Source organism: Miniopterus schreibersii (genome assembly GCF_964146895.1).
Source record: "Miniopterus schreibersii genome assembly, chromosome: 2".
In the NCBI taxonomy this organism is placed as follows: domain Eukaryota; kingdom Metazoa; phylum Chordata; class Mammalia; order Chiroptera; family Miniopteridae; genus Miniopterus; species Miniopterus schreibersii.
In genome coordinates this window covers 173,162,987-173,181,229 of record NC_138102.1, presented here as the reverse complement: position 1 = coordinate 173,181,229, position 18,243 = coordinate 173,162,987, and the positions used below count along the sequence as shown (strand labels likewise).

At 43.6% G+C, this 18,243-nt stretch overlaps 1 protein-coding gene across 2 annotated transcripts in view; it reads right to left on the bottom strand.

Moving 5' to 3' along the window:
* Window positions 1-18,243, bottom strand: part of ANO4 (anoctamin 4) — a 227,097-nt gene that overhangs the window by 14,672 nt on the left and 194,182 nt on the right. For both annotated transcript variants that reach the window (XM_081127861.1, XM_081127860.1), the window contains 7 exons: window positions 16,369-16,509; window positions 13,399-13,563; window positions 10,453-10,489; window positions 8,325-8,436; window positions 7,337-7,394; window positions 7,101-7,198; window positions 4,970-5,112 (listed from right to left, as the gene is read on the bottom strand). In XM_081127861.1, coding sequence (XP_080983987.1) covers window positions 4,970-5,112; window positions 7,101-7,198; window positions 7,337-7,394; window positions 8,325-8,436; window positions 10,453-10,489; window positions 13,399-13,563; window positions 16,369-16,509 — 754 coding nt within the window. The remainder of the gene's footprint in view (window positions 1-4,969; window positions 5,113-7,100; window positions 7,199-7,336; window positions 7,395-8,324; window positions 8,437-10,452; window positions 10,490-13,398; window positions 13,564-16,368; window positions 16,510-18,243) is intronic.

Sequence of the window (18,243 nt, the reverse complement as noted above, 5' to 3'; positions counted from 1 at the left end):
CCCCTCAGGACTGCTTTGGCTACTCAGGATCTTTTGTGATTCAAATACAAATATTAGCCCGGCCGGGTGTGGCTCAGCAGTTGAGCGTCAACCTAGGATCCAGGCGATCGGGGTTCGATTCCCAGTCAGGGCACATGCCCGGGTTGCGGGCTCGATCCCCAGTCGGGGGCGTGCAGGAGGCAGCTGATCAATGACTCTCTCATCATTGATGTTTCTATCTCTCTCTCCTTCTCCTTTCATCTCTCTGTAATCAATAAAGATATATTTAAAACAAAAAACAAAAAAAATAACAAATACAAATATTAGAATTGTTTTTTTCTATTTCTGTAAAGAATGCCATTAGCAATTTGATGGGGATTGCATTAAATCTATAGATGGCTTTTGGTAGTATGAACATTTTAACAATATTAATTCTTCTGATCTATAACAGATGTCTTTCTATTTGTCTGTGTCTTTGATTTCTTTCAGTATAGTCTGTAGTTTTCACTGCACAGATCTTTCACTTCTTTGATTAACTTTGTTCCTAGGCATTCTATTGTTTTGATGTTATTGTGAATGAATGGGAAACAAAGATAAGTTATCAGCATAAAATTAACTTTCATCTGATGGATAACTTTGTCAAATAAAGTATTGCTAACTAGCAATTTTCATTTTCAGCACTTTGACTATGTTATCCCAGTGGTTCCTGGGCTGTAGAGTTTCTGTTGAGAAATTTATAGCCTAATGGGGCTACAGTCCTTTGTAGGTTCTAGTACTCCCCCCCTTAGGAGGGAGGCGTCCCAGCCCCACGCCAGGCTCCCCAGTCAAGGGCACAAGTGCTGGGAAGAGGAGTCCCCATAAAATCTGACTGTGAAAACCAGCAGGGATAGCATCAGAGAAAAACAGAAGACTGCTAGAGACCAAGGCATTGCTCTTGAAAGGCCTATGCATAGAGTCACTCATCAACTCCCTTCCTCTAAGCTTTAATGCAGGGGCAGTAGGTCAGAAAGTGCCAGAAACGCGGGGATGAACTAAATTAACAACTTCAGGGTGAGGACTGGAGGGACAAGGGTCAGGGTCAGGGTCAACTCTCTTCTGGGACAGAAGTGCTGGCAGGCGCCAAATCTGTGCTCTCCATTAATCTGGCTAACACTATTCACCCCATTTAATTTGCTTACCCACCCTGAGACTCTTCCAATGGCTCTGCCACACAAGGGCCCTGCTTTGGCTCATGCTGCGGACTTTCCCAAAATCTCCAAAGGTCCATAAACCTCAAACAAGCGGTGGCTGGCCTCAGTGTGCCTCGTAGCTCTTGCTAAGTGCCCTCAAGTGGCGACTGGTCTCAACTTGCATTGTAACTACCATCAGGTGGCCCCAAGCCTGGCCTAAGTGGTGGCCAGTCTTGGTCTGAAATTTAGCTTCAACTAAGCAGCCATGATGCACAGCATAACCTCTCTCAAGTGCCTCCAAACCCAGCACAAGCAGCAACCAACTGCAGAACACTTTGTACTTACTACGAAGAAATCCCAAGCGCAGCACCACTAGCAGCTGAACTTGGCCTGCACCAGAGCCCCTCCCAAAAAGCTGAGGACCCAATACATCTCGTGGCTGCCTTTAAGACCACACACAGGAGCACCATCCGACCAGCCCCACAAATGACACACCACTTTTATTCAACACAGTATTGAAAATCCTAGCCACAGCAATCAGACAAGAAAAAAAAAAGGCATACAAATTAGAAAGGAAGAAATAAACCTGTCATTATTTACAGATGACATGATTTACAACTGCACTAAAATTCATAAAGTCCCTAAAAATAAACCTAACCAAAGTTGTACAAAATCTGTATACCAAAATCTACAAAAAATTGCTGAGAAAAATGTAAAAGGAAATAAATGCAGAGATATATCATATTCATAGATTTAGATCTAAATTCCCCTCAAATTGATCTAGGGATTCAATTCAATCCCAACCAATATTTCAGTAAGATTTTTGTATAAATTAGATATTGGATTCTAAAAGTTATATGGAACCAATTTCAAGAAGAATAAAGTAGAAACTTCTGTTCACTTAAATACTCCATCAAGAGAGCGAGAAGCCAAGCCACCAATCAGGAAAAGATATTTGATTTACAACATATATCTGGCCAAGAACTCATATCCAGAATATGTAAATAAATTCTATAAATCACTAAGAAAAAGGAACAAAAATATTGGCTTGAATGGGAATTCACAAAAGAGGATATTCAAATGACCATCAGCATATGAAAAGGTTCTCAGCATCATTAGTTGCCATAAAATTTCAAATAAAAATTGTAAAAAGGGTGACACTAACAAATTTTAGTCAGTATGTGGAATAACTGAAGCTCTTATACTGCTAGTTGGAGTGTAAACTGATAACAGCTCACTTTTGCAAGTGTCTGCTGAGTATCAACAAATGCATATCTATGACCTAGTAACTACACTCCTATATAAGTTCTCTTCAGAAATCTGTACATACATGAACCAAAACACATATACAAAAATGTTCACAGCTGTATTCTTTGTAAGAGCCCACACCGAGAAACAATCCATGTGTCTATCAGAGGTAGACTGGGTGGATAACTAATACTGCATTCCTATTTTCAGGAGCCTAGAAGATCTGCAAACTCATAACATGGTTCATCTATTAGCACACTGATGCCTGCACTTACACAGGTAAACTTACCTTTCTTTAACTCCAACTTGACGGAGGCTTTGATTCCTATTAAAATACACCTATCTAGCACATTAATCTTTAGCAGTGCTTAGAAGTACATTTCATGATATGGGACAGTTGAAGGACTGGTTGGTGGGGGCTTAGGGGGGTTTTGTGGGGGGGCAGAGGAGAAGGTTAGGGAGGATCTGGAAGTGGAAATGCAAAAAATATGACTAAAGGAAAGATGAGAGTGGGTATCAAAAACAAACTGTGCCTCTTTCATAATTTTGCTTCATGTACACACTCTAGGAATACTATACAGCAATGAAAATGAAGTCCTACTACCTGTAACAACCTGGAAGAATCTAATAAACATATTGAATGAAAAAAGACATTTACAAAAGAGTATGTATTGTACAATTCCATGTATGTGGAGATCAAAAAAGGGAAAAATTAATGTATGGTGTTAGAAGTCAGAAAAGTGTTTGGGGGGATGTTATGACTGGGAGAGGGGACAAAAGAGCCTCTTTGGCAGTGGTAATATTCTGTTTCTTGATCTAGCTCACAGGATGGCAAACATTTCCTATAAAGAGCCGGATAGTAAATATTTCCGGCTTTTTGGACCATACAGTTTCTGTCAAAACTACTGAACTCTGCTGTTGTAAAGCAAAAGCAAGTATAGATAATATGTTTTAAAAAAAAGGTGGTTTCTCTGTACCAATATTTACAAAAACAGGCAGTGGGCTGGATTTGGCCTATAGGCAGTATTTTGCCAACCCCTCTCCTACAGATTGGTTACATTTGTGTGAAAATGCATTGATCTTACACATGATTTATATATTTTTCTCACTCTACATAATATATCAATGAATACACTTAAAAAATATAACAAAGCAGGAAGTCACTATGAAATAACAAAGCAACAAAAATGGAAGTAAGCAGTGAGAATTCACTGAGACTTGTTTCTTGCTGCAAAGATACCGCAGTATTTGGAGCACTCCAGCTCCCGCCACACAAAAGCTTCCTCGAAAGCACTCAGTACACCACCATTATTTGTTCATTTCCTTCTTTATGGGAGAAGAGTCCATTAAGAGACCTCAAAGCATTTCTCTTAACGAATTCTCTTTATTAAGTTTTATTATTAATACCCACATTGATTTCTTCTCCAAGTTATATCGCTCTGCCATTTTGTAACTGGAACTCTGAAAACATCAGTAGATACGTAGGACATAAGCAATTTAAGAAATATTAAGCATCAATTCTACGGCTCCTTTAACTTTCAGATGCCCCAGAAAGAACTGCCTCTTTCGGAAGTAATGCCTCTTGCCCATCCCTACCCCCAACTTCCACCCCAATGTTGCAAAGCTTAAACATAATTTTTGAAAAGAAAGAAAACCTCCACATAATTATTATGCTAAGGGATTCTGTTAGCTTTTCTGCCCCAGGAGATAAGATTAGGGAAATAATAATAGTGATATAACAGGTACTAAGAGCCTATGCCCTTTCTATGCATTAACTCATTTAATCCACACCAAGACCCTATGAAGCAGTTATTTTAATTATCATCCCCATGTTAGAAATGAGAAAATTAAGACAAAGAGAGATTATGTAATAGCCCGAGGTCTCAGTTAATAGGGCTGAGATTTGAACCCAGGTAATTTGTTTGCAGACCCCATGCTCTTAGTTACATGGTACAGTAAATAGTTTGGTTTTGATTATAGAGAAATCTGGTTTCTTAAATAAAAGTGTAGCTTTGCTTAAAACAGTCCTTGCTTCCTGCCAACCCCTCCGAGAGAAATGGCTGTCCCCACGATACCCCTACTGATGCCTACTGCATCTTATGACGCTTTATTACACTTCCTCCGTATATGGCTGGCTCCCCCCAGCAGCCTGGGCGCTCTCCGGACGCCGGGACCCTGCCCCTTCTCATAGCCCTGAGGGCCAAGCACAGTGTCTGCCTGAACGCAACACGGCTCAACAGATGTCTGCTGAAGGGATCAGTTACGCCGTGAGTGATAACGCCTCTTTCTTTGGTTCGTCAAGTTTTCCAACTCATTTTATTTCTCTGGTGATTTACTGCAACAGACAGGACCCAATGCCGTGACAGGTCTGATGCGACTACAGGCTCTTGGCACCATCCCCATGGACTGAGCTTCTTAGAGCAACAGGCTCTTCCCTCGGGTTTAGCCGAGAGCCCCCACCCGCGGTGGCCGCGATGGTAACTGGCAGGCCCCCGAATGCAGCGAGGGAGCGGAATTTGCATCTCTACCGAGTAGGACAAAGGATGGGAGGATAAAGCAGAAGGTTTCCATACTCATTTCCAGGTACTCATCGAAGAGTCCGTAGGCGTTCATGGGCTGCAGGTTGTAATCCTTCTCCCACTGCGGGAAGCTCAGCTTCCTCTCGGGCCCGTGCTCTTGCCGCACCTTCCTCCGGGTCCACCAGTTCTGAATCAACCTGCACAGCGAGGGCAGTGTCTTAAAAAACGCGCAACTGTTCGTGAGACTTAGGTTAGAAACGGGAGCGTCTGAACATAGACTCACGCTTTAAAAAGACCGAGGACAGGCTGCCAAGGAAATTAAGCCTCGGATTAGGATTAGGAAGGAAAGGACAACGGCGACTATGCCTCACGGGATTAAACGGAATGACGGGTGAAGTCATTTCAGTCGTTCATGAAACCGGCTCATGTTCAGCGCTGCCGATGAGGGTGGGATGAAGGACTGAGAACATCTATAAATCGATCCCCCGGTACAAAAGCAGCACCCAGATGTCCGAGGAGAGGAGGACGCGGCCTCGCTGGCTTAATTTAGGACCCACAAGAGCAGTGTCACCACACGGGTGCCGACCTGCATATGCTGATTTGGGGGGGCCTAGAAAATCTGCAAAGCCACAAAATGCTTCCTCTCTGGGGCACTGAAGCTTGCAGTTCCACAGGCGACTGGCCTGCTTTGGGCTTGAGCTCCACAGGGGCTCTGACTCCCAATAAAATGCATGTCACCCTGGGAGGTCAGCACAATAATCCTTAGCAGTGCTTGGGAGCTCATCTTATCACCTGGAACAGGGCTGAGGACATTGGGGGCAGGCCTGTGTACTGCAGGGGACAAAGAAAAGCTGAAAGGTTTCCAAAAGTGGACGTGCCACAAAAACAAAACAAAAGTGCAATAAAGGAAATAAGCGGATGGGTCTCAAAGACAAACTCTGTCTACTTCACAGTTTCACTCTATGTCCACATTGCTAGATGATAAAATATAGTTCCCTTGATGTCCATGACATTTTGATAAATTATGGTTTATACTTTGAAGTACAATATAATGCTTCTAAAGTTTTAATATTATGCTTTATTTTAAAAAAAGTTTTAAAGAAAACATAAAACACTGGTAGTAAGCTTTCTACAAATAAATCTAGAAGAGAAAATTACCAGTATCGGTTCTGATAGGGAGTGAAGGGATGACTTCAAAGCGAACAATTTCCGACTAACTTTTCTGGCTGAGTGGTCCTCCCTGGAACCCAGGGTTCTCTATGGAGACACTGAGCTGACATGGACATCAGCAGGTGTGGAATTAAAGCAGAAGTAGGAGTGTTGCCGATTTATGACCCTTTAAAACCTAACTGACCAGAACTGACCAAACACAGAATTCAAGGTTATCCTTGCAGAGGTGATGCAAGTTTTTGCCTGATGTCATCAACATAAACTATTATCGCCAGGTAATAATATTTTGCCTGGTTAAAATATGCTGACTTAGAAATACTCTGGTTTCTTTCCTAAATCCCTAAACTTTTGTCCTTTCCATGTTTCTTTTATGTACAGTCTGAATTTAAGGTAGTTAAAAAACTGCCCTTCCTGATTTATCTCAGGGACGGGGAGTAGAAATCTAGTTAATATGCTATAGAGACTTGTAATGCTGGAGCTAAAAGGGTCAGAGACATTGCTGAAAGCAGCTTGCATGCAAGTATCCAATGCTGAGGGGCCCAATCTTCTTCCTAAAAAGCATTCATTTTTGTTCATGTGACTTGTACTGAGTCTTCCAGAAGAACCAATACCTCTTTCTTGTTTTGTTTGTTTTGTTATAGCGATGACTTTTTTTAATTGATTTTTTGAGAGGGAGAGAGAGAAACATAGATGCAAGAGCAAAACACTGATCGGCTTCCTCCTGCACATGCCCTACCAGGGACTGAGCCTGCAACCCAGGCATGTGCCCTGACCAGGGATTTGAACTGGCAGCTCCTCAGTGCACAGGACAGTGCCCAGCCAGCTGAGCCGCACAGGTCAGTGCTAATGTTTATTATTTTCACAAGTGTCTTTGAGTACCTGAGCATAAACCCTTAGCTCCAAGTACACCTACTGGCTTAGCTGCCAAGTCTGCATTGCTTATCTTACTTGCCACACCTAGAAAAGCCAATAATGAGCAATGCTGCCTCTCAACCACAGACATGAAGGTACTTACGGGTAGCCAAGTTCCATGAAATTATTCCAGGTCTGCTTTAGCACCATTATAATACCCATTTGCATACAGAGATCAATAAGGCATCCACTAGGGTGGCACTGCGAGGTAAGCAAACACAGAAATTCAAGAATCAATGGAGGGGAAGAAAGGGTGTCTGGTCTCTAATCTTCACAAAGCTGCCCTAAGGCGGTTGAATGCAGGCCTTCAGGAAACATGGAATGACAGAGAATACACACCTCTTCCAGTCTCCACCTGTTTATCAGCCTCAAGTAGGCACCGGGGTGTCCTGCAAATCTTCAACACAGAGAAACAGACCATTAGCATCCCGTGGGTCTAAGCCTTCAGTGAATATTCTACTCAGATTAAAACATCTTCCAATGAAAATTACTGGTACAGTAAACGAGGGCTGAGGGAATCAGGAAACTGCAGAGCTGGGATGACTGCAGCTACTAGTCCTATCCGGGAGATAGGACTCTTCTGGCTTTTCTGCTTGGCTGCCGAGCACAGTTCTCATTGTTTTCTGAATATCAAGTGCTCTGGCCTATGTAGGCAGCAGGTGGGGCTGAACACATCCTGATTGTTTTGAATAACAGTAATGCTGTGGTTTTTGTTTTGTTTTTAAGTAAACGAGTTGGCCAGAATTCCATTCTGAAGTACCTAATACTGAGGGGAGGCTGCTGCATTCATCTGACCAAAACCCAGTCCCCGGCTGCCCCTGGTTCTCAGCTGCTCAGAGACGCTTCCTGGCGTGGTGAATTCATGGGACGCGAATGAACTGGGGACCCCCTCCGAGCCCTCACCACTGCTGGATTCGGAAGTTCCCCGGGCTGCGCTGGCACCCCATGTCAGCCCCCTTTCCTGTCTGGGTGCCCGTCCCCCTCCTGTGAAGTCAGGGACTAGGCACGTTGCAGGCCCCCTCCTCCCCCTCAAGCCGCCTGCTCCTAGAGGTGTGAGGTCCGGGGCCCTGATTCAGGTGCCCACAAGTTTTCAATCCATCCTTCCTTGTGTGCAAATAACTTTCCTCCACTTAACCTTGGTTGGAAAAGGTGCACTTGGGAGTGAAAACCATCTCCCGCGATGGGCAGGGAAAGGGTCAGGAGGAGGCTGATCTCTCTGTCCACTCTGTAGGAATCACACTAAAGGAGGGGCGGCTCTGTCGCCCCTGGTCAGTGACCGCTGAGCGTCTGTCCCTGGCCCAGGAGTGTGGGGAGATGGGGTTCCTACCTTCCGAGGAAGAACGCAATGTAAAACGTGGAGCTGTTCAGATTGACAAACTGAAAAAGAAACATTTTCAGGGTGAAGCTGTTCTCCCACTCGGACTCCGTGCGAGGCTGTTCTGTGGACGGAAAGGAGGCAGAGTCTGAAGGCTGCCTCGGTGGAGGCCGCCCACCTCCCCCGGCCCCCCATAAACACAGAGCGGGGGCAGCGGCAGGCGAAGGCGCTGCGGGAGGCCCGCCTCGCCTTGCGGACGGCGCCGGGCGCAGCGGGCCACCCGCGGGTCCTGAAGCTGGCAGCGCAGCCCCGCAAGAGTTTGGGGGGAGGCGGCTACCAACTGCTGGAGGGGGCAGAATTCCCAGTTTGCTCCACTGGCACAGGGCGCCTGAGAGCCTGGGGTGGAGACGGCGGGCTGAATGAGCCTCATTCCAGCTTGACTCCCTGCAGGGGACTTCCCTTTTGCTCTCAGTTTTTGCCTGTGGGTGAGGCCTGTATGGTGTCAGGCCCCTCCAAGCTCCTAATAATTCTTTGGTCTCGATTTCTATGGCTGATGAAATACCAGATGCTCTCGGGGAGAGGGTGTCAAACCCCCATCTCAGGATGCCAAGATGACCTCATCTTTAGAGCTTTTATTGTATGTCACCATCTGTGTCTTAGGATTTCCTGACCTCACTCAGGTGCCAATTCTCATCTCCTTAGATTCTGACTTCCAGAAAGCAGATGCTCTTTGAACATTGTGATATGAATGAAAGTATGGACCAAACCTCCAACGTGACATCTCATATCAAATGCACTTGTCCTGCTCCTGGAGCTGCAACCTCACCCTCAGCAAAGAAAATGTATTTAATGCCATCACACTTTCTGCGTTTCCACATTCCCCGAGCTTGCAATTGCTCATTTACCGTGTCAACCCATTCATTCCTTTTCCATGACATTGTAACTCAAAATGCTTCCTAGGAGCATATCAGAGAAAGGATGGAAGAAGGAGAGAGAATCTGATTTAAAATGGTGTAAATGTCAATTTTGGAAACCAGGCTGCATTGCTGTGGAGGGAAGAAAAGTAAAAAGGATTCTTAAAGGGTTTTAGCTTTATTTTACTTCTGCTACTGAACTCTTGGTTACACAGGAAGGTCTCCCAGGTTGTGAGCCAGCTGGGAGGGTTCCCAGGTGTCCCAACCACAGCTGGACCAGGGCTGTATCTCCACTGGCATCTTTGCCAGCCTGGATCAAGGTGCCACTGGGCACAGTCTACCAAGGCACAGTTACCTCTTCCGTGGTCATAAGCCCCTTTCTATCTTTTTGGCAAGGGATGGTGGTGATGGAAGATTTCAAAGACCTTAAAGGAGATGGGCCATGTGCCTAGCTCTGTATCTGGTACATATAAGGCCTAAACAAGTGGCATCTTGTATTACTGTGATAATTATAAATAAAAACATGTGCTTTTGCCCCCCTCTGGACAAGTAACATATGGAAATACACTAAAACAGGTTATGTGTGGGAGCTATAATTGCCTCAAACGGCATAGAGTAAAATGACTATCTCAATAATAAAATTGGCATACTTTCTATATCTTGGAAATGTGGAAAGTGTACAGTGCACAGCTGGCTACCAGATTACTCTAGTGCTTTAGGGAGTCAGAGAAATGTTCTTAGGGATGACTCATCCAGGTGAATGTTATTTTATGTGTCAGTGATGTTTGGCCTACCTATGTTCCCAGGAGAAGGCCTCCAGTCTTCAAGGCAACGAACCCTGCTGTGATTTTTCATCCCACGAAAACCTGACACATTCTTAAATAAATAAAAATTGTAGGCTAGCAAATGGACACTTTTCTAAATGAGTCTGGGCACTTTGTACACATGTACTTTTGGGGTAGTATATTTTTTGTGCATAAAAAGAAAACCCACCTTACATTAGCTCATGACAGATCAAGTTTGTGACAGGTTTTAAATCTTTAGATAGAAAAGATCCCCTGATTATTAGGCATATTTAAAATGTCCTGTTGAAGGCAAAGAAATTGCTGTGTGCAATTCAAAATAAAGGGAATGTTTCTTTTCAGCAGTGTTTCAAAGATGAATCTTTGAAAAGGCACTTTTCAGACCAAAATACTGTACCGTGAAATAAAAAGGGTTTCACTTACCTAAATTAGTCAGAAAAAGCGCAACTTTTTCATAGAGCTGTAAAATAAATTTTATACTTTTAACAAATGAACTGTAGATGCTCTAAAACCTGTAATTTAAAGGAGACAGGTAATCAAGTCATGAGTGAAAATGATTTCATTACCCATCCATGGCTCAAACAATAAAAATAATGCGAACAATTGTGTTCTTTCGGGGTAACTGGTTCCTGCACCAAAGGGACCCGGATGAGGCTGCTCTGAGAATTCCTCTGTGTACTTTTAATTTTCTTTCCTTCCCCTAGCTGTGCCTTGTCATTTCCTGTCCTTGTCAATATTCTAGCCTTAGTAAATTTTTGTTATTCTAGTTTGGTGTTGGCTGAGGAATCAGAACAGCAAAGATGTGTCTAAAATAAATGAAAATATACTTTCAGGGCCATTCATAAGAATAATAAATGTTAGCTTTAGTGTGTGGACTCTGCATCACCCATCTGGGGACTCTGAAACCCTCCGATAGATAAAACATAAGCTGCCTACTAGTCTAGCCCCCAGCGCATAGTAGGTGCTTTGCAATGTCCATAACTACACACTTTTCACCCCACATGCTCCCGACTTCAGTTTTAGTTTGTTTACTTCATCTTTTCTTGTCTGTATTTCATGAAGGAACGCTTGCTGGATAAGAGATTTCCAGTGAAACGAACTATTACTCTGACAACACTGGCACCTGCTCAAAACAAATGAGCAACCAACCGTGTATTTGTGGACTCACTGCATGTACACAGAAGTTATTTCGTAAGATGTATAGATTACATTTTAATCAGACATTACAGAAAAGAGGTGATAAACAATACCGTGAGCTTTAATTCATTGCATCCTGCCTGGCCACAGAATCTTTCCCGCTCTGGCTGGCTGGCTAATTTCACTGTGAATCACTCACCTTTGCAACATGCAGTCCACAGTTACCTCTGAGCCTGGCTGCGTCGGGGAGGGGGCAGTGCCGGGAGCGCCAAGCATCCATTGCAATCTCCACTCGACCAAGCAGTTACCCAACCATCACGTCAAAATAATCAGCAACTGCTCATTTTTCATCTTTGTCATTTTTGGATTTCGAAACTTTTTTCTAACATAATAAATTCCTCTGCATTTAAATTACCTATATTTCATTAGCTTAGTGACTACTAGTTCACCTAAGAATCATACATAAACTTCATTACTGGTAAGTTGAATGTTCTTAGGAATCACTCAGAGTTTATTGACTGTAGAATTTAGGATTGTTTAAAGAACTAGAAATGACAGTCTGAGTAGATAAAACTGTGTTGCTAACAGTATTAAATTACTTGGCCTTTAGAAAGCCCTTTTCTAATAATGAGAACATTTCAGTATCATGGCCCAGATTTAAAATGCAATATAAATGAGGGTGAGGGAAACTATAATTAATTGAACATCTCTAGGCGTAACACTGTGCTTGGTGCTCCACATACTTTATCTTACTTATTCCCTACTGCCAACCTCTAATGTCAGCATTTTTATGTAAAGGTTCACCTCAAGCCTAACAATGTCCCATTCCTCCTTCTGTTTTGCAAATGATAACAATTTAATGAGTGTCTACTATGTGTCTGGCCCAGTTCCAGACATTGGGAAATAACAACAGTAATAGAAACAGACAAAAGTTTCTGGGCCTATATTCCAATGGAGACGACAGATAACGAACTAAATAAATGTAAAAAAAAATTGCATATGGGATAGTGATGAATGCCAGAGAGAAAAATAAAGCAGGCAAGGAGGAGACAGGAGATTGTCAGATGGCAGGAGTGGCTTGCAACTTGAAATTGAGTGACCAGGGAAGCCATTAGAAAGTAACATTTGAACAAAGACCTGAAGGAGGTGAGGGACCAGCTGCTCTGCACACCTGGCAGGGAAGAATATTCCAGGCAGAAAGAAGAGCAAGTAAAAGGCCCTAGGTGAGAACGTGCCTGGCACATCCAAGGAACCAAGGGAAGGCCAGCAAGGAGCAGGGGGATCGGTGGGCAGGGAGGAGACTAGGTCAGAGATGTCCCTGGGGCCAGATCGGGGAGAGCCCCGGAGGCCATGTGAAGATGTAAACTTCTATTCTGAGTGAGAGGAAAGCCCCTGGCCACTGTGAACAAAGGACTGACGTGAGCTGATGTCTGTATAAGAAGCTGGCTCTGTTTACTGTGATGAGCGCAGCCAGGGGACAACAAACATGGAAGCAGGGAGGCCAGTCAGGAGGGCACTGCGTCACCCAGGTGGGAGTTGGGGACGTGTGAAAAGTGATCCAACTCGAGAAACATTCTGCCGCTGAGAGAAACAGCAGAGTCAAGGGCAACGCCAAGGTTTTCACTGAGCAACTACAATCGGGGAGGCTGAGGGAGGAGCCGATTCTGGAGGGAAGATGGTGAGTCTGGGTTTGAGTGTGTTAGGTGAGGAGGGTCGAGTAGGCAGCTCGACATATGAACGTGGGGCTCAAGGGGCTGAAATACACATTTGAAAAAAGCCTGAAATCAACACAAGCAACATGCACCAACCACCCTGCGATGTTCCTTGCAGGGTCATCTCAAGGAATGCTGTGGATACTGACAACCTTCACGTCATTCAGGATCGAAAGAGAACGGGAACCAATACTGTGGAGCTACATTACAGATTATGAGCTGGGCTTTCAGAATGAATTCATTTTCTAAATTTCCCCAAGAAGTCTTCAGTGTTGTCTTTTTGGATAAATAAGAAAACTAAGGTCTGGAGAGGGCGAGTGCCTTGCCCATAAATCTGACACTAGAAAAATCCTGGAGTGGAGCCTAGATTTGGCTTAATCCCCAGGCCCAACTGTTATCTCGTGCCAGGCGCTTTGCTACACGACTGTCTGAAGCCAGGTGCCTTTAGCAGCAGCAGCAAACTACCAGCTGCAGCCCACGTACGCGATGCGCTTGGCCGGCTACCTTGCGGCGCACGTACCACGTTCAGCAGCATGATGATACAGAAGTTGATGCACACGGCAGTCCCTGTGGTTGCAACCTGCGAGTTATTCCTGATCAACGCCCACTTGAAGGCTGCGAAAGTGCTGACGGTCACCACCCGGTAAATGACGATCCCAAACACGGCGGCGATCACCACGCAGATCTGCCGGGAGACAGGAGACCCAGTGAGCAGTGTGGGGGACATTGCAGGGAGAGGGTTCCCACCACCTGGCAAATCATCTGGTGACCAAACAAAATAAAGCAACTGTGGTGCTGACTCAAGAAAGCCCAACAAAATGCATGCTTTTCACCGCCGTTAAGGCTTTCTCTCATTTGTTTGCGTTTAATTATTCAAATAGAAAAACCATAGTGCTTGAAAGTTGATCAGCTCTGTAAGCTATGCGGTAACATTTTATTAAGTGGAATATTAGCCTGAGCAGATAGATGGACACATATTTATTATGGAAATCTTACAATGTCACTCTTCTCTTTAGAATTATTTACTGGTTTCCTTTTACTTAGGATAAGAGCAAAGCCCTTATGAAGACCTACAAGACTCTCTCCAGCCCCACTGAGTGCCATTTCTCCCGACTCAGGGACTCCAGACCTTCTCTCATTGTTTCCAGTGGGCTAAGCACCCTTAATCTTCAAGGCCATTTCCTTTGCCTAAAATGCTGACGCGCCCATTCCCCTGCCAAGCACACTCACAGCCTAGTTACCAACTGCTCATCCTTCACAGCTCAGCTCAAAACTGCTTCATAATTAAAGCTTTTCATGACTCCCCAGGATTTTTTGTTTGTTCTATGGTACCCATACCCTTCTTTCAGTATCCTATTAACATTTCCAACAATTTGTAAGTTTGATTACTGTCAGTCTCTCCATGGGGGCAGGGACGTATGTGCGTGCTCACGTGGCTACTGCAGCCCCTCAGCATAATTACAGGTGTTCCGCTATTTGTTGCTAAATAAGATAGCTGTGTGATAGGTACATAATCTTTCAGTAATCAGATATAAACACAGACTGCACCGAGACATCTTTCTCTGAAGGTTTCATGGTACTGGAAAAGAATACAGCCTGTCTTCCATGTCTATAAAATAATGGGAATCTAAGACTCCAGGAAGTTTTGTGACTTTCCTTAGGTGACTCACTATGTCAGAGTAGAGACCTGAGCCTACTTACTTATCAAAAACTGGATCTCGAAGCTGGGCCTTTGGAAGGCCTTTGCTGACTTACGGATTTCTTTCTTTTTTCCGTTTTCCACAAGCTCTGTTTCTGGCTTACTATGAGTGACATGCTCTAAAAGCTTGAGCATGAACCCTCGCTGGAACTGGCCAAATTATTATTATATAGTAATAATAATCACCAAAGAAATGAAAAACTGCCCATGAATTAATCCTAGAGCTGTTGATAGGGAAATGGGTGAAATCTACGAAGGATTTCGGATAGGGGTGGCGATATGATGGAATGGACAGCTTGCTGGGCTTAGAAGTCAGGTCTGAGTCCGGGCTCAGTGTGATTTTGGGTACCTGGCTTGTCCTCTCCATGACTTCAGTCTCCTATGTTCCAGGTTCTTCATCAGAAGGACAAGGAAAGCTTAATTTATGTCTATAAATCTTGTTGTGAGACACAAAAACCAAGGCAATAACTTTGAATGTACTCATAACAAGGCACAGCAATGACACGAATGCATACACATCCATCTCTGTGGAAGGGCATGGATTGAACCTGCATCTGAGCCGAGGGACCCTTGGGCGTCCTGCCTGCCCTTTCATCTCCCCAATTTCCTTCTAGCTAATGGGGATGTGTTGTTTGGATCTGCTGCAGTCTTATCCTTCCCACTCTACTGACCTAGGATATATATTTACATACCTGCCTTTTGAAAGGGGAAGGGAGAACCCTAACTATCCCTTATGGCTCTAAAATAACATTTCTAAGAAATCTATGTGTGTTTTGTTCAGTCATTAACAGGGTGAAAGTTGATGGCAAAGAGACTTCTTTTTAGGAAAAGCTAACAACCCAGCTTTAAGTTAGTATTTTTCAAACTATATACCATTAGTGAGCACCGAAATCAATTTTAGGGAGTTATTAAAAAAAGATTATAATAAAACAGAAAACATCAGACTACATTAAACATTAAAAAAGATTATAATGAAACAGAAAAAATCAGACTCTATTAAATATTAAAAAAAGACTATAATAAAACAGAAAAAAATCAGTTTATTGCATATTATAAAGGTGAGCATTTTTCAGTTACTCTATTAAGTTTTATATATCTATTTGCAAAGCATATACTGGGTTATAACAGAAAATGTATTTCTTACATGAGCATGGTAAAAAGAAGTCTGAAAAACACTGCTGCAGATTCTAACTCATATTTTTAGTTCCTTTCAGCATGACTTAGAGAGACAAGTGGAAAGAATATTGGATTAAAGTAGAAGACCTGAGCTCTTGGCAACTCACTGGCTATTTAGTGACTAACTGGACAAGCCCCCTTAAGCTTCTGGAGTCTTGGTTGCTCCACCTATAATATGGGGACAATATCCCTATATTACCTCAGGGAACTATTGTGATGGTTAAATAACAGAACATGTGCCTTCACCAGTTTGCTAAGTGGTTACAGCATCAGCCTGTGGACTGAAGGGCTCTGGGTTCAATTCTAGCCAAGGGCTTTGTTCCTCAGTTGCAGGCTTGATCCCTGGCCCTGGTCAGGGCACGTGTAGGAGGCAACCAATTGGTGTGTCTCCCTTACATCAATTTTTTTCCCCTCTCTCTCTCCCTTCCACAGTCTCTGAAAAGCAATGGAAAAAATATCCTCAGGTAAGGATTAAATAAATTAATTAATTAATAACAGAACATGAAAAATGTTTTATAAAACATAGCAAATGCCTGACATGACTACTGCTGCTCCTGTGCTATAAGTTTGTACTTTATGAAACAAACAAAAGAGTTTTGTAAAAATGTTCCAAACCATAAAAAATATTCCTGATGCAGAGACGATCAGTCGGCTGCATTTATCTGTAAATGCTTGATATGGTTCTGGCTTTCCCGAAATGGGGTTCATCCGCTCTTTCTTGGAATACTTGGCTTCAAACTGGGGCCGTATTTCTTCCTAAAAAATCAAACAGGGACATTTTATGCTCTGAAGAGGTGCACAAGTAGTAAGAAAAAAAATCATTTTACCTCCCAGGGACACTGAGTGACCGACCAACTGCCACATTAATCAGTCAATCAAGGAGGTGGGTTTGAGACCCAGGTATCCATGTTTGGAAACTGGCCACTTGGAGAAAATCTAAAGAATGGTGATCTAGTTTATTATCATCAAGGCACTGTGACTTAGACTAATAGTTATAATGGCTGTCACCTTCTTAGACTATGCTTGAAGAAAGAAACTGCGAGTGACAAAAGGGACCACCTGTCCTGTCTCGAGTGGTGTGAAACAACTAAGAAGCTTTTGCCGTTGTTACGGGGAAATGAAATGGACACAGGGGCAAAGAAATTTTCTGAACAGCAAAATGCTCAGAATTCATTTTGTGAGTTGTGATGGTGACATGACTCTTAGTATTCTCCGATCTTTTTTGTTTTGTTTTTTATTTAGGCAGCTAAGACCACGGTTTCTCTCTGTTTAAATAAGCTCCTATAGGAGTCATGCGCATTAACCGTAGATTTTAAATTATTCTTAATTGGTATTGAAAACAAAGTAAATACCTTTCAAATCCAGCTAACATCAACGCTCCTCCGATTCTAAATCAAGCTGAGATTTTATTTCAATTAGTTGGGGCCCCATCTAATGGGAAAAGCTGCTGAGTGAAAAGCAATTGTGGGATTAGCACGAGGCAATCAGCAAGAGGGCGTACTGAAGTGGTTCCAGATAATTAAGTACATGTTCTATTTGAGGGTCTTGGAAGAGGAGAGAAAATGAGTGGAAACTGGTGAAATGAAGACTGAGCTGATCTAGGCAGAAACACTCAAGACTTGATGGAGGTGCTGGCAGAAAGCAAGGAAGCGCTGACGGAAGAGAGGTTGTGAAGGATGGGCACAGCCTGTGTGGCGGAAGGGCAGCCTGGCTCCTGATCCAGAAGCCCAGTCTGGGCCACTAGGGGCAGGTAATGGGGAAGGTCGGGGGAAATGCTGTTAGAAACCGCTTCTGCCTCCTTTCCTTTATTTTAGGCATTTATACTTGAGAATATAAGTAGAACAGACCTAGACTCTTCTGCTTCTTTGGGAAACTTTTAAAAAAAATATGTTTTTGTTGATATCAGAGAGGAAGGGAGAGAGGAGAGAGAGAAACATCGATGAGAGAGAAACACTGATCAGCTGCCCTCTGCGCATCCCCTATCGGGTATCGAGCCCACAACCCAGGCATGTGCCCTGATCGGGACTTGAACCGGCAATCTGCTGGTGCATGGGACTGTGCTCAAACACTGAGCCACACCGGCCAGGATGGGAGGCTTTTCATTTATCAGGCTGTGTCATCAAGAGTTGTTGAGTTAATAATCATCAAGGAACTGAGGCCAATCTTCCTGGGTCTTATGGGCTAAATTGTGTCCCCCACGATTTTATAGATTGAAGTTCTAACCACCAATACCTCAGAATGTGGTTGTATATGGAGACAGGGTCCTTGCAGAGGTAATTAAGTTAAAATGAGGCCATTAGTGTAGCCCCTGTTTCTCAGAAGAAGAGGGAATTTAGACAGAGACAAAGAGAAGACAGTGAGAAGGCTCAGGGAGCAGATGGGCATCTACAAGCCAAGGGGAGGGGCCTGGAACAGATCCTTCCCTCACAGCCTCAGAAGAAACCAACCCTGCCGACGCCTTGATGTCAGACTTCCAGCCTCCAGAGCTGC